The 16,773-nt window shown below is 43.2% G+C and overlaps 2 protein-coding genes across 6 annotated transcripts in view; one reads left to right on the top strand and one right to left on the bottom strand.

The window, feature by feature from the left end:
- Positions 1–131: 131 nt before the first annotated feature.
- PKD2L2 (polycystin 2 like 2, transient receptor potential cation channel) lies at positions 132–12,162 on the top strand (the record flags this gene model as incomplete). Its single annotated transcript, XM_080353327.1, has 15 exons — positions 132–189; positions 341–442; positions 1,137–1,270; positions 2,522–2,778; positions 3,544–3,768; positions 4,362–4,590; positions 5,117–5,287; positions 6,679–6,860; positions 7,850–7,970; positions 8,675–8,776; positions 9,638–9,717; positions 9,804–9,855; positions 10,658–10,773; positions 11,212–11,312; positions 11,954–12,162. The coding sequence occupies 15 exons, from the start codon at positions 132–134 to the stop codon at positions 12,160–12,162; spliced, it is 2,139 nt and encodes a 712-aa protein (XP_080209453.1).
- A 2,006-nt stretch (positions 12,163–14,168) lies between these two features.
- FAM13B (family with sequence similarity 13 member B) overlaps positions 14,169–16,773 on the bottom strand; it is a 48,788-nt gene continuing 46,183 nt past the window's right edge. For all 5 annotated transcript variants that reach the window (XM_080353143.1, XM_080353145.1, XM_080353146.1 and 2 more), the window contains one exon: positions 14,169–16,367. In XM_080353143.1, the coding sequence (XP_080209269.1) occupies positions 16,244–16,367 (124 nt within the window). In that variant the 3' untranslated portion in view covers positions 14,169–16,243. The remainder of the gene's footprint in view (positions 16,368–16,773) is intronic.

Genomic DNA, 16,773 nt, shown 5'->3' with positions numbered 1-16,773 from the left:
GCCGGGGCGGGAGGGGCAGCCCGAGCCCTCCCGCAGGTGAAGGGAACCGGCCCGAGCCCGCAGATCGGCCCCGCTGCCGCCCGTTGGGATTCAAACGGAGCAGCGGCGGGAGCTGCCCCGGCCCGGCCGCCATGGAGCCGGCGGCAGCGCAGCAGGAGCCCGGGGTGGACCGGAGGCTGAGCGGCACCGGTGCGTGAGGCGGCCCCGCTGCCTCCCTCCGGTCTGTCCCGCTCCCCCCGGGGCTCGGCCCACGGCACCGGGAGCGGCCAAGGGGCTGCGGGCCCCGGCGGGTCGCAGCGCTCCGTGCTCTGACTCCCCCCGCACTCGTTTCCCCGGGCAGGTGCCGTGAAACCCCGGATCAGCCTGAGCGGGGAGCTGGAACTGAAAACCACCCTGCGGGAGCTGGTCGTGTACGTGGTGTTCCTGACGGACCTCTGTCTGTGTAAGTCACCGGGGGGCTGTTCACAAATAACGTGCACGCTGCACCGCTTCGGGTATTTACTCACTGCACCTGTCTTCCACCCAAATGTGTCACAGCAGTCAGAATGGCTCTGACTTGCTTTTCTCTAGCTCTGTGACATAATGCCAACCAATGTGCAGAAGCAGAGTTAGGAGCTGCCGTCATCCTGAAACCAAAAAATAAACTTAACAGCAGAGCCAGTTATACTGTTAAGCGGTATTCTTTATTTTATCAGCGCTGGGGAACACTGGGGATCATCCTCCATAAGTGCTCCAAAGACTGGATGCTCTCGTGTTGCTTATATCCACATAATTTTTGCATATGCATTACAATTTTTGAAAATTTTGACATACATCTATACTAAGAAATAATTGATGATAGTTATAATTGTTTAGTTTCTTACTTACAATACATCTATTAATTATTGGTTAAAATTAAACTAAACACTCTGATTCTAAACAATGTATTACTTAATCTTCTTGTTACACAGGAGGATCTAAAACTTGAAAAATATCCCCTCATTTTGCAGGTGGTCAGAAAGCATTTATCTCATGTAAATTGGCTAATGATGGGTATGTCTTTTATAACTTAATCCCAGTATGCATTAATTTGGCAGCTTCTCTTCAATCCCCTAATTTCAGCCTGCCAGCATCCCCTCTCTGCCCCTTCTTTCCAGTGACGTTTGGCATGGTGAGCACAGACATGTACTACCTGAACCAGGTCATGTCCCATGTCTTCCTGGAGCCCTCCTTGTCCAACAGCACCGTGAGTGGTTTCGAAAGCATCAGGAGCAGAGCTGATTTCTGGAGGGTAAGGCTTTCATTGCAAAGATACTTCCTTGGAGAGGAAACAGCTAAAGAAGTTGTAGCGTTAATTTGGAGCAATACGGCCTCGTGGTTCTCCTAAAAAACGTGGTCTAGGTGTTGTGTTTTGAGTTGAGGAAAGGGAAATAACTTCTTAAAATGCATTTGGAGAAATTCTAGATAGAAAAAAAATAAATGATACTGATACTTCTGAATAATCAGTCAAGCAAACAACAGGCAAATTAATTACTGCATCATATTCTCAGTCTTGACCTGAAAAGAGCTTCAATAAAAAGATGAAGACTTGGGGTTTACTGTTATTTTGACTTTCAGGTGTTAAAATATATATACATATATATTGATGATTGCCACTGGGGCAGCCAGGAAAATGTACCCCCTCGGTTCACCTGGTTTGCCGTTACGTTATCTCATATTTCAGTGAGAGCTGCCAAACGCTTCTCTGTTTTCACTACTAGGTGAAGGACTTCTGAAAATTACCAACATTGCCTTCTGCTGCCAGCCGGGCAAAGACTCTCACCCCGTGCTGGCTTAAAAATGGAAATGCCTGGTTCTAACAATGCATTCCGAAGAATTCTACCCCCTCTTACATCTGTTATTGCTAGTCCATAAAGTAGTGAGCCCTTGCTATACAGTGTGTATGCTGATGTACTAGGGATGGTTGTAATACATGCTCAGATGGCACCAAACCATGGGACATGTTGTTTCATACTCAGAATAAAGTTCTCCCCAAGTCTAATGTTCTTCATCTGCATCTAAGAAACACCCAGAAAAAGAGATTTTTTTTTTTTCCTGCCTTCAAAAATAAATCCCGCTTCATTTAAATTCAGACGACTGAAAAAACTAGTCAGAAATATACCCCCAAACAGATCTTCATGGCTTAAGATAACTAACAGATTTTGTTAAAACAACATTAAATGTTTATGTTTGAACATATTTGTTTAGAATTCAGCAGAATTTTTCAATAAGGCTACAACATACATCTGTGTGGAGTTTGTTGAATAATCTTATTACATATTTTTGATAGAATTGCATAGGGAATAGAACTGACTCATAGAAAAGGGTGTTAATGTATCGTACTTACAAGACAGTGCACAGATGGGAACTGTTTGTATTCTACGTTAGACCCTATAGATATAAGTAACCTGAGAGAACCCTGTAGAGATTTGTGTGCTAAAAGGTGGGGTAATAGCGGTAATTAAATCTTCTTTGGTGTCTTTAACCTCACTTGTACATATAGTTTGCAGAAGGACGGCTGTTGGATGGACTCTACTGGGACAAACAGTATAGCAACAGGACATTAACCCTCCAGGACAACAACAGTCATATTTACTATGAGAATTTGCTGTTAGGAGTAGCCCAGATTCGCCAGCTGAAAGTACGCAACAACACTTGCTCCATATACCTGTATTTCCATAATTTATTAGAAGACTGTTACAGTAAATATCGTTACCAAGCTGAAGACAAGTCCAACTTTGGTCCAAGGAACGGATCTGAGTAAGTCATCCTACTTCAGCATAGAAATGTTTTTGAAAACCTAACCAAATCCTTAATGCCACACTGTTCTTCATTTAGTAACAACTGTGCATGCAATCAGCTGAGTTTTTCTCTTGTTTACATTGATAAAGGATCAGTGTAAACCCTGGATAAACCCTGGATTTGTTTTTGTGCCAACATTATCGATGGGAATTTGGCATGGGAAATCTATAGCGAGAGATAGGAAGAACTGGAAACAGCACGGCCAGTTCAGCAGAAGCACGTGTTGGTGGCTTGTCTCCACTAACATCTCTGGAGAAATGCTCAGTCATACAAGGCCTGAATTTAAATCACGTTTATAAATTGGAATCATGGAAAATGCTCTGAAATAGAGCCAAAGGGCCTGCTTCACACACTTCATTTAGGGTTGATTTAATGCAATGAAAGAGTATGTGAACATGCCACAGTAACAATGAACTCTGTGAACCAGAGATTTCCATTTACCTATAAAGGTTTTAAGGTAATAAACTGTCTGGCCCATGTTGGGTGAAATCCAGATTCATAAGCAACTGCTGGTTTGTGAATGTACTGAGTAGCTAAAGAAAAGAAATGGGAATATCTTGAGGCCGTATGTCTCATGCATACTTCATGTGAAGTAAAGTGATAAATGTCTGTTGGTTGTGGATACAAAAGAACACAAGAACTAACAAGGATTGTATAAAAGTTAAAGCTTACTTCAGTCCAGTTTCCATAAGCTGAGCTGCTTTGTTTTCTCGTTCCTGACAGATGGAAGTACGCCTCAGCCTCCTCCTCGCTGTCCCCATGGTACTGGGGATGTAGGGGCTTTTACAGCAGCGGAGGATATATATTCACCTTACCGAAATCCAAGCAGGAGAGCACTGAGAAGCTGGTGTTCCTCAGGCAGAACAACTGGATCACTAGAGGAACCAGGGTTGTATTTATTGACTTCTCAACATATAATGCCAACATAAACCTCTTCTGTATAGTCAGGTGAGTTCTTACCTTTCCTACACATGAAATCCAATTTACCGAGGCGTGATGCTTCCGTAAGGACCCAAGGAAAGGCTGGTCACCTCAGGCATGTGTCGCCAATGTTTCTCAGGTAGCAGCTGGCAAAACAGTAATTCATTAAAAACATAGAAATTCAGTTAGTGCAGGGAACAGACAAGATCCTTTCGTTTTTTTGGTAATATTTGATGTCTGGTCTGCACAGCTGGCTGCTGCTGTCAGTTGGAATAGATTTCATGGCCTTTTGCAAGGTCAGAGATTGGATTGTTAGTTGGGTTATCAGCTAATGGAGGGAAAGTCTCAGAGCAGGGTGAACATCTCTTCTGAGATCACTTCTTTAAAGATTTTTAACCAAACACCATGGCTTGGGTGTCCCAAGAGCTTCTCATTTTCCTCTCAACCTTCCCTGCCCTTTAATACTGGGAGCTTAGCATAACCTTTACAGGAAGGTCTTACAGATGTAGGAGTCCCAGTGAGGCATTATTATGTAGTAATAATTAATATTAGAAAATTAAGGACTGAGGTGGCTTAAAAGGGATGGTAACTAAAACCAGTCCCTGATTTGTTTTTTCCAGGTTGGTGGTGGAGTTCCCTGCCACCGGGGGTGCGTACACCTCCTCACACATCTACTCTGTGAAGCTTCTCAGATACGTCACGTATTATGATTACTTCCTGGCTTCTTGTGAAGTCGCCTTTTGCCTCTTTATCCTTACATTCATAGTCCAGGAAGCTGTAAAAATGGTAAAACTGAAAAAGGAATATTTCCAAAGTGCCTGGAACTGCCTGGATTTGGTGCTGCTGGTGGTGAGCTGCCCCTTGACTTCTACCTCTGTGCTTGCCAGCCTAGACTAGTGCTGGACAGACAGCCAAGGAGCCAGACCAGCCCAAGCCTGGTCCTGCTTAAAACCAGGTCTACCCTGAAGAGGTCACAGCCCACCATGGTCCAGCACGCCTGAATTATTTTCTAGCCTTGCTGTCAACTTGCTGTGGCTCCATGTTCTTTTTACTCATCATCTACCTTGTTTGTTTTAGCCTTAACCTTTGCAGAGCAGGGAAGCACTAGTGCATGACAGAGCTAGCACAGGAAAACTAGAATGTACACAGCATGGTACATAGAACAAGTCCAGAATTATCACAGTACAATTACAAGTAATTTGGCCAATGAAATCTTGTATATACACTTTATGACAAAACATCTAAGAAACTCAAGTTCTTCAACTCTAGCCAAGGGCTTTTTGAAATCAACATGGTCTTTCCTGTGCAAAATGACAAGTCTGAAGAGAGGGGATATAGCCAGACTTCCGTTTCATTGGCTTCTGCTTTCCCTCAGGTATCCATCCTTGCCATTGCCTTCAACATCTACCGCACCATAAAAGTGTCGATGCTAATGAAGAAGCTGCTCTCTGATGCCAAGGAGTATCCAGACTTCTATTTCCTTGCATACTGGCAAGTGCTTTACAACAACATGATCGCTATCAATATCTTCTTTGCTTGGATAAAGGTATTGGTTCGTACTCCTCTTTTTTTGTACTCAAGAATCAGTGTTTCTAAGCACAGCATAAGTGTTCACTTTTACCTTTTCATGGGTGAGCTGCAAAGCTGGGGCTAAAAGGAAGAATTTTGTTTGTAAGATTCCAGAAGAGTTTCAAATTATCTCCTTCTCATTAACATGGGTCACACAAATTCCAAGCACATCTAAAAAAATAAATTGCAGCAGCTGTCTCCATTGAAGCAGCTGGGAAATTACCACGGCCTAACAGCCTCCTCAAACTCCATTTTTTCCTAGACCAAATATTACCCAGGTCACAGCCTGACCTACACAGATGGCACGGCTGTAATAGGTGAAGCTATTCATAGCTTTTGTAGCCAAGACCTATGAAAACTGTAGCTACTTCTTAACTGCAGAGGAAGGCAAAATGTGTCAGAACCTTATTGAGAAGTGGCTTTGTGCCAGGACACCTTTAATTTAATTTTTACTTGCAAATAGATTTGCTGATCTCTGGACGGAGTAGCCAACATCTCAAAGATTTAGGGGCTGCTTTTGTTCCTAACCAAGTGCTCTGGGGCCAAACCAGTCCTGCATGTTTGGATGCCACTGCCCCTAATCTAGAAAAACCCTGGTGTCCCCAGCTTGGGTCTGCACCCCTTGCCCTGTACCCAGCAGGGACTTTGGTTTAGGTGGCCTCAGTGTTCCCAGTGACTGGATGAAACTTCCCAAAGTTCTGCCTGATCCCAGGCTGCCTTTGCAGGACCCTCTGTCCTGTAAGGAACTGGTAAAACACTCGGCACAAAGCAGCTGCGGAACGGGCGGGTGAGATTCCAACAGCTACCGGAAGAGATGACACTTTACAGTCATGCCCCAACACAAGTAATTCCACAATTCTACTATTCTATCCATTCTGTAGCCCAGCCCCATGTTCCCCCACATTATCCTCCCCTCAGACTCATTACTGTTAACTTCATAACACACCTATATTCATAATTAGTGACGTGTCATTGAACAAGGCTTTTGTTCAGGCCTTGTTTCACACCCAAGGTAAGAACGAGCTCCTTACCACCTCAGGCCGTCAGGAAATCCTCAGATACAGGAGGGCGACATGTCTTGCAGTCTCCTTGACCAGGGGTCCGTACCTGCTAGAGCTGATGACATCCAGCAAAGACCTGTCCACACGCTAGTAGCTTTACCACGTAAATGTATTTGCCCTGCAGAATAATCGTAATCTCCAGAAACACACCCAACCCTGGCCCTCCTTCCAGAACCATATAATGCAACTTATTTCTAGGTGAGACTTAACCTGCAAATGATGATTACAGATAACATTCCAGAAATTCTGTTAACAAGTTGCAATATATCGTGATCCCCCAATAACAATACGTTCTGTTCTCTTGCAGATATTTAAATACATAAGGTTTAACAGAACCATGACGCAGCTGTCTTCCACTTTATCTCGCTGTGCCAAAGACATCATTGGATTTGCCGTCATGTTCTTCATCATTTTCTTTGCCTATGCCCAGTTTGGCTATCTGGTTTTCGGGGCGCAAGTTAAAGAGTTTTCCACTTTCCCAAACTGCATGTATGCTACTTTCTAACCTTTTTGATACCAAACCCCCAGCTAGTGCAGGTGCAAACCTGTGTCTGCTAAGCAGAATTTAAGAGTACAGGTCTCCAACACTTATTTCATAGAGTAAACCCCATGTTGTTGTCTGTACACTCTGTTTCCCACAGAACCACAGCAGAACTGTTTGAGACCCCAGCAGCTCAGAGCACAAGCTGAGCATGTTTGCAAATAAGAATTACTGCTCTTCTAAGAAAACATCCAGCTGCACAGCCAAGAGTCCCCAGATCCCATCTGCTGGCTCTGTTACTTTATTTCCCAGATTTGTTTTCAGCCACTCACTGTAGCAACAACATCAGATCAGTTCCAGGTGCTGGATGGAACTTTAGTCCTTTGGATGGTCCCTGCACCCTGTAGCAACCCCAACCTGTCGCCCACCCTGTGCCTTGTGGTTTAGCCCATGGCTGTGTTTCTTACAACTTTGGAGAGATATCTTTGGTGTACCAGATTGTTTGAAAGCAGCTTTTCATGTAAAATTAAGGCACTTAAAATGAGCTCATTTTGGATCCACCTGGATGTGAGATAGCTCCAAGATGCTGCAATACAGAGAAATATGTATTTATTTATCTTAGATAGGAATGAAATCCTCTACAGGGGGACAGAGGGACCTATACTGCTACCTTCTGTGCTAACAAAAGGGATCATGAGGTTAGAACAGAAGGGAAATTTAAAAAAAAAATAAAAGTGAGTTATCCAAAATGAAAGTATTTTCTCATAAAAGCCATTAAAAAAATCCTTTGTAGTTTCAAATTCTCAAATATACGCTAAATGCCCCATTTACCATTGCTGCATTATCCTGCCTGGTCTTTTGATTTCAGTGACTAAGATACTGGTGAATCAGTTGCAATTGTATATATTGCATTTTGTTTAATAATGTTTAAAACACTTCCCTTTAAGAGCAGCCAGTCAACCTCATTCTGTTGGTTTGGTTTGTTTTTCACTCCCAGCTTTACACAGTTTCGTATTGTGCTGGGAGATTTTAATTTTGAAACCACAGAAGCAGCAAACAGGATCCTTGGACCTATTTACTTCATCACATTTGTATTCTTTGTGTTCTTCGTATTGCTGGTAGGTATCATCTTAAAAATTCATATAGTTTTACATAAGCAGTAGAGAAGCACTGTTGTATAGGGCTCTCGGATGGTGTTTCCCCCCGCTGGGATAACAGGGGCTGCCCCTCAGTACACCTGGGCAGAGACAATCCAAACTCTTCTCCAGAAGTTTCCAGCTGGTGAGACATTTCCCAGCTCCCCCTTCCTCCAAACAGCCACAAAAGGGGCTTTTCCACCCCAAAACAAGCATGTTACACCTTTCCTGCGCCACCCACTTCTCCAGATTCTAATTTCTGGAAACTTAATGGGGTGCTCTGGAAAACCACATAATGTCAGCCCTGTCAGGTAGGAAGGGTAAAGAGAGACTCTGATGGGACTGTGTAGGTGCAGCTTTGCTTTATCACTTAGATTGATTTTTCATTAATTACTTCAGACTGAAACAGCATTTGGAAAAGCTACAAGCATATGACAAGAAACCTGTTACCTCCACATAACTGGGCCTTTTAGCTGATACTGCAGATGGGAAATAAGTGATTTGTCTCCCAAAAATATTCCCTAAAACCTTAAGATGAACAGATAATCTAACTGCATTAGGAGCACATCTGCACCCACCAGAGCTCTTCAATTCCCTAGCATAGAACAGCCCCCAAAACAACAGCCCCAGCATAACACAAATGCACCTTTCAGAAACAAGTATCTAACTGCATCCTTCTTGTGCAGAACATGTTTTTGGCAATTATAAATGAAACCTATTCAGAAGTCAAAGCAGACTTTGAAGTGATACCCAGTCAGGAATTTCAGCTCAGAGATCTCTTTAGAGAGGTAAGTAACCACTTCTGTAACTGCATCACTTTATTCGAGGTAAGAGGAGGAATTCTAAGCTACATGATGAGCAAAGAGCTTTAAGCAGCTGGGCCATAACCGTTTAAGAACAGCCAATATTTGATTTTTCACTTAAATAAACATTTGACAGATAGAGAGCCATCCTTCCATCAAACCCACAGGAGCTCCTAATGTGAGAGCAGCATTAGGTTAGGGTGCAAGGAGCCTACCTTTACTTCACTCTTTTAAAAGCAACATTTAAGAGCAGCCTGGTTTGTGCTATATCCCATCATCAGCTTTCTTCAGAGTTGCTGCTCTTCCAAACTGAGAAAGCAAAGATCTTCTCTGCATGGGAAGACAAGAAGAAATACGTACCTTTAAAACTGCACAAAGTTCAGACTGGGAATTCTCCTGTAGGATTTCCTGTAGGATTTTAGGAGCGGCACAGCCACAAGTTCCATCGCTTACACAAAGCTGAGCTTTCATGAAGGAAAAGGAAGGGGGAATCCCTGGCTGGGACACAACCAGTCTGGTCAGCAACAGCACAGCTCAGATTCCCCCACCCAAGCTCAGTCCCCCACTGATCCCAGCCTACAGTAAGATTAAACTGAATGTGCCTGAAAACAGAAACTCTTACTGGATTTTGTTGGCTCTTAACCTCGGGGATTTCATGATGAATTTGAGATATAGCAGGGTAAGTTCTCTGACCTAAGAGAACATAGTGATAGACTGCTGAGATTACTGTATAATTACCAAGGCATTATACTGACATTTTGTTCTTGCATTCAAGTCCTTGTGCAAAAGTGTCTCTGCTTAAAGAGAAGCCAGTTAACATGCTCGACTTTCCCTGTCTGTGTTCAGAGCTACAACAAGACCCTTGTCAAGCTCAGGCTGAAGAAACCAGAGGTGGATACACATCCAGCAGCCAAGAGCTTGGAAAGGTAGGATCTCGGCATTTGCGGTTACCCCCTGCACGGAGCACAGACCCGTTCTCACAGGAATTCTGTCTTTTTTCGTTTGTGAGAAGGACAAACAAGGACATTTCTCAGCTTTCCGATGGAGACAGTGCTAAGAAAGAGGTAGGCTTTATTCCTTCCTGTATTCTTAGAAACTGCTGGTTCTATTTCAGAAGTTGAATAATACAAAAGGAGTCACAGTGGTCCTAACTCTTACTTACAAAAAGCTAGTTCTCCACAGGGTACTGTTTTTACCATCATAGGAATAGCAAAAGCTAGACCCATAAATAAATCAAAATCACTAATTTATGCCCAAAACTTCAAATGAAAGCTTGTTCAGGCAAAGTCATACACTACGATAGCAGAGCTGATAGAAGGGTGAGGTCAGTGCATCTTAGCAATGCTATAAAGTTGTGAGCTGGGCATTTGCTCAAATGTTAAACAAAAACAGATGTACGGGAAACAAACACACTTTACAGCAATCTATTGGGTCATAGGCTGCATCTACCACAAGAAGAAAAATTACTGTAGCTTCCTTTTGTTTCAGGAAAGGTTTCCAGCAGCCTTTGGTAGTTCCATATCTGGGGTAAGCCTGTGCAAGTAACTTCTAACATGTGTCTGTTTAAAAAAAACACTTCTACAATAAGAAATGGAAAAGCCCCTGAACACCAGCACACACAATGCTTGCGATCTCTCCCACCTCTGAGAAGAAATATATTCCTATATCCTGTCTTTTCGGAAGGGGCAGAAGGAAAATCTACTTTATATGGAGAGTATTTTTTTCCCCGGAGCTGTATGTGTCTGTTCCAGCATGCAACCTCCTCCCTGCCGAGTGACGGTGTTCCAGGTGTTCCAGGTGTTCCAGTGAGCCGTGCTGGCTTTCTGATATTTAATTTACTTTTTAAATCCCTCTGGTGTTGAACAGAAATATGGGAAGGTATCAAAACCACAGGAAGAAAAACCTCGTGAGCAGTATCGAGCTGCTGAGGACACAGACGCAGTCACAGCTCAGGGCTACGTCTCCATGGAAGAATTTCAGAAGTAAGTGTGTGCGGCCCTGTCCCCGCAGCCTTATTCCCATCCCCTGGCAGCTGCAGCCGTAGCTGAAATCCTCACCGAGTGACAACCTGAGAGACAGGAGATCAACACAAAGTCAGTGATTTTAAGGTATTTTAAGTGCTTTTATACTGGCTGACAACAGCTGCCCCCAGGGAGGGCAGAAGAAAGAATTCAGTAGGGGAGCTTGTAAGGACATTAGTCAAGAAGTGGGACAAGAATTTAAAATATTGTTACTCTCACAGAACATGTCCTTGTGGCTGCCCAGGGAGGGAGACAGAGGCTGTAAGACCTTGTGCTGGTGATGGGTATTTCAGGAGATCGACCCTGGGCAGCTGACACAAGCAAGCAGAGGAAGGCTGCAAATGCAAGATCATGGCCAGCACTGTCTCAAGGATATGTGGCTGTATTTGTGTGTTCTAGGCTCTTCAGGTATACAGCTGAGTTGGGGAATGAATTAAATAACATTAATGCGAAAATCAGGAGACTTACGAAAATCGTTCAAAAACTGCAGGATGCTTCAGGCAAGACGGGACAGTAAAATGCAGGACAGGAGCTCATCTGGTCACCATTTCCCCACCCGCCCCCCTGCTTTATTTTTTTCTATTTCTGGATAACATAAGTAGGAATGTTAATAAAGGTAAATACTATTGTTGCTTCTGGGTTGTTTCTTTAAGAATATCAGGTGCTGCTTTAACTCTGAGAACTGAGTGGAATCTCTACAAACACCTGAACGACATGTATTCCTCTGCCTTGTTTTGGGGCTGCTGTGAGACACGGACCTGTAACTGAGATATCACCAGCAGCAGCAGCACCCTGGGCCTGCTCCTCACCCTGCCCTCACCCTCTGAGCAGGGTCCAGCACACTGGTCCACAGCCATCACCTTCTCGACCGCTCGCTTCTGCCAGGGCATCTGCTGCTGAAGTTAATGCTTATTCCTCAGCAATTCTCCTTCCAGGTACTCATTGCTTCCAAAGCAGGTTACTGTTGCCTTTAGAGGAAAAACAAACAAACAAAACAATTACTCTTCCAAGAAAAAAAACCCCAAACGTTGATTGTGACCAGGCGTTCACAGCCGGAGCCACTGGAGGGAGCTTTGCTCCTCCCTTGCACCAGCCACAGTTCTCAGAATGTCCTTTTATTCCTATATCTGTTTTTACCCAGGTGTAACGTTCAAGCCAGAAGCTACCTGCTCCTATGTAGTCGTTGATATTTATTCTTTGCTGGGCCTCAGCCACAGGAAGAAACAAAACACGTGCCCAAATGCCATCCCGGTAAAACATGGGGCCAGCACCCAGCTGCATCACCCCATCTCCACCTCGCTGTCCCTGCCTGGGGAGCTTCTGCTGCTGGACACCTCAGCTCATGCATGACATGCAGCCCCCAAAGTATTCCAAAACTTGTATAAATCCTGCAAAGATTTATAATACTGTAAAGCCATATGTCCCGCAGAGTGCTATTGAGCTACTGCCTGGGCTCTGGTCTCTCTGCATCTAATCACGCTGTGGAGTCGTGGAGAGGGGAGCAGGGACCCAGAAAGAGGCAGTTCAGCCCAGCAGCACAACGTACCCATGCTCTGGTTTGAGGGTTGGGTTCTCTGACTTTGTACCTCAGTCACCTGGCCAAGCCAAGCCAAGCCAAGCTATCCTCTCTCTTCTAAAAGGGACCAGTTTACAATAAAACCAGCTCTTCTTCCCTTCCCAAGGGCTCCTGTCGCTACGCAGCAACCCAGGACTCGTCTCCCTGAAAACAAAGGTCACTGAACATCTGATTATCTCAACAGCTGACATGCAAGGAAGCAAATGTATCGCACCTTTGGCATCTCCAACATTTCCTCCTCCTGGGAACCCCTCTTGTACAAAGACCTCCCAAAACCTTCAGCCACAGTTACTCACCCTGCACTCCCCAGAAGAGTTTTCAAGCACTGCTCATCCTCCTCTACTCCTCCGGGGCACGGGAAACCCTCTTTATAGCCTGCCTCACAGGTTCCTTGTCACGTTAACAGCTTGAGCAAACCTGTGTCAAGAGGTAAAGCTTGGAATACTATAGATCTGTGTTATCTCAGAATGGGTTCTTCAGCAAGGAGGATCTTGTCCCAGGATCACTGAGCTTCGTGCATCCTGAAAAATCTGTTTCTCCTCCATTTTGGGTAACGGTGTTTAACACGGGGTTATTTTCCTTCACTAAAATCTTCTTGGTTCATTGCTTTGTAGCACATGGAGTTTAAACAGTTCACAACAAGCAGGTTATTGGAGGGACTTTTGTCTTCTCATCAGCATCTTGATCAAGTTTTGTTGAATAAATAATGCTGAGGAAAAATGGAGGATGAACGAATAGATTTGTAACAACCTTGTTCACTCTTCGAGCCAGTGTCCTAAGAATTTGTGCTTTCTCTTTTCCCCCCCATCTTCAGAGGAAAGACGGGATCAGAGGAAAGGCTATTCCGTCCCACCCTACGGAAGGAACCGCAGGCTTCCTGCTGCCTCCTCTCCCTCAACTTCCCACTTGTCTTCCTTGTTCCCATTTACCTGCCCTGACATCCACAAGCAGAGTCTTCACTTTCAGTTCTTCTGTCTCCTGCCAGGCCTTAAGCTGAAGAAAGGTGGATTTACACAAAGTATAACAGAGAAGTCAGTCACTTTCCAGATGAACTTACATCAACAGACTACAAAAAAAAAAAATCTATTTGGTCCAGAAGAAGAGCATCCTCTTGGGTTTACAGAACTGCATGTAGTAAGAGTGTATTCTGGTCACTAACACAGCAGTAACTGCTGTGATACTCGTTTTAAGGCTAAGAAATCATCATGGATCTAGACCCAACCAAATTCTGCTCATCAGCTGAAGGTGTATTCATCGGCAGTGAACGATTAGCCCAGCAGCGGCTGGAGCAGCTCTGCCCCACGACCACTCAGAGCTGCTGCTGGAGCAAGAACGAGTGGGACTCGGGGTGTGTTCCCTTGGCAGCGCACAGAGCAGCAGAGCCCACGTCACAGCGCTGGCCCAGCCGTCCGCCCAGGAGCCGATCTCATCACTTTTCTGCTGTCAGACAGTGTGAACAGGTACGATAAGGCTCAAACTGCAGCCTCCTCGAGGGCTCTGCTGGCAGGCGGCAGAATCCCAACCTGTCTCAGCAACACCCTGAAACTGCAAACACGTAAACAGCGAAGGACTCAGCCCTTGTTTTTTAAGAGATGGCAGTGGAGGAGAAAGCACGATGAGAAACAAAGATATATGACAATAAAGGTTAAGGTACTTTTATTATAAAAGTCTATACAATAAGCACCAGACATAGCAATGCAATTATATCTGGTTCAGTTATATATATTTCATTTCTATATATCCATATAGATATATAGGTTTTGCTTTTACCAAAGTAAAACTGTTATATCACAAAATGCCTAGTTCTACCATTTATTTATTGCTGAACAAGGATGGCACAAAACACACTCAGCATAACTGTTGCCATGCTTATCTACTATACTGAATAAACAGCCAAACACTGCATAACAAACACAAAGCAGCTGTTAATTCTGAATTGGAACCAGTCTGATCACTCACTCACTTATAAAAATATTGGAATCATATAGATTTAAGCATTATAAAGGAGGAATATATTATTTAAAACATTTAAATAGTGCATATTGACATTTTGCATGTGGTATATAAAACACAAACATTCATGTACAACACTATACAGTACACATTAGTTTCAATGTTTGGATACACCCGTGTCTGCAGACTGATAGAAAAGTAACTGAAGTGTACATTGCACGATGGAACTGAATATAATTGATAAATGGTCTCAACACTAGTTTAACCTCATTATTCTCTAAGGTCCCAGATCATTTTGCAGTTTGAAAAAGAAAGGCATACCACCAGTGCTCAATAGTTTTAGTGCTTTTGTTTTCTGAATTCCAAAATTGCATGCCTACGAGCAGAGTAAAACAAAACAAGAAGTATTCTACAGTACACAGATGAGATCTGAGCACTAAATATCCTACTTTCAACCTATTTCATATGCTCCATGACAGAACAGCAAGTCTCTGAGGTTACATGCTGGCCATCGCTTCCGTTGTGAGAAAGTTCATTTTTGGTCTTTCGTAAAGCAGTGTGAATAACAGCTATGTTGACATTAGCCAGTCATAAAAACATGCAGCGAGAGTAGGTGCATGCAAAACATGGCCACGATCAAACTGATACACTGAAGGAAAAAAACCAAACTGAGAAAGCACCAGTTAAAATTAACACTCAGGTTTTGCCAGATCCAAACGAGCTGCTGACGGCTGCTGCAGAGCACAAAGCTGGGAGCTAAATCATCATTCAGCACAGCAGATGTGATACTTAAAACGTTATTCAGTTTCAACTCTGAAGCTAAATCATGCAAGGCCCATAAACCGTTTTGCTTACATCATAAGGGTTAGACAACTTATTTTTATTCTCCAACTGTAAAACAAAATCATGATAAACAGCAGTAATTTTTCACTCAAGCCCAACAGTTCACCCCGTGGTGCACGTTAACTACATCGAGTTTAGCCCTTGACACTGTACTTAGTGCAGGTACAGAGGAGTTTTAACTGTCCTAAGCCAGCTCTTTGCTGCTGGAGCTACGCAAGTCTGAGCGCCATCACATTTCCCATAACACCGAAATGTTCATTACGTTCCTCAAATCTTCCTGAAGTGGAGATGCAGTATCCAATTCAGACAAAACACTATGTCACCACTAGTTGATAAACAATAACCGATAAAATGAGAAAACGAACAACAGTAAGTCCTGTAGGCAGCGTGTGATAGAATTTTTCAGTTTTCCGAGTTTTAAAAGATACTAAGCAAGGTCACTTTCTGGTTTGTCCACTGTCATCTTTATCAAGGAGGAAACTTGACCACTAATGAGCAAAATCCGTAGATGTTAATTATTACTGTGTTATAGGCGCAATTTAGAATACCAAAACTTAAAGCTGTTCCACGGCAGTCCTTTGAAAGGAATTTCAGTCTAGGCTTTTTTAAATGTCCCAGGAAAAAGGGCTGTATGTTTAATTTGCTGACTTTTTCCCCCTATAATAAAAAACAGGCAAGAGGAGTAGTTCAGTGTAGCATTATGGTATTAATAATTTCTTCAATAATGCAAAAACTTGGTAATAACAAAAGTCTCAAAGTTCTTGAATTCTAAAGAAAAACAAAATCTATGGTTGTTTTGGAACAAGATGATGTATCTGTAATACAAAACTGACGGAAACTGTGTTTGCTAAAGTTGGATAGAGCAGTCTCAAACTCAGAAATCTTAGTTGCTCTCTAGACAGGACCTGTTTACCCTTCAAACATCTTATAGCGGCACCACAATAAAGTGCACAAACTGGATTCTTTCAACAGTGCATGACAAATGAACACAAGCACCCGATAAGTACAGCGGTAGTATACGGAAATATCATGTTATTCAGTGGTTTGGAGGACCAAGATTTAAATCGACTTTGAAGAATCTTGTTTGCTGATAAGGACTTCTAACAGCCTAAGTTTGGCTTTTATTTTCTTGTACTCCCTGTACTCATCAAGCATTGGAACCCGATCTTCTTTCTGTACGTTCCTATAAAAAGAAGCACAATTAAGTTTCAAGAAAATGCTCCACACTGCAACAAGCTAAACACAAGAGCAGCGATGTGCAGTTATCTTAAGGCAGATAGACATATTTTTGGAGCTTGTTCGCCGATAACAGACATGTTATTATATTTTAGTTCATTGTAGTTAAAATTGCCATCACCTAAACTGAATAGAAAACCCAGCAGAATTTATTCCACATAAATATCACAGCATTGTTTATAAATCGTTCTCTTAAGTTCTTCTTAGAACTTGTACTTCTTCAGTAGAAAATACAGTTAAGTGAGAATGGCTGCCAGTCAAGAAAGTGAGTGACCTCTTAAGAGTGGTGTTAGTTTTGATCATGAGGCGATACACCTCAAAAAAAACCCCATTACACACAATGGGCAGCAGTT

Source organism: Nesoenas mayeri (genome assembly GCF_963082525.1).
Source record: "Nesoenas mayeri genome assembly, chromosome: 14".
Classification (NCBI taxonomy): Eukaryota; Metazoa; Chordata; class Aves; order Columbiformes; family Columbidae; genus Nesoenas; species Nesoenas mayeri.
The sequence above is the reverse complement of the archived record's forward strand: the minus strand, read 5'-3'. Positions and strand labels throughout refer to the sequence as shown.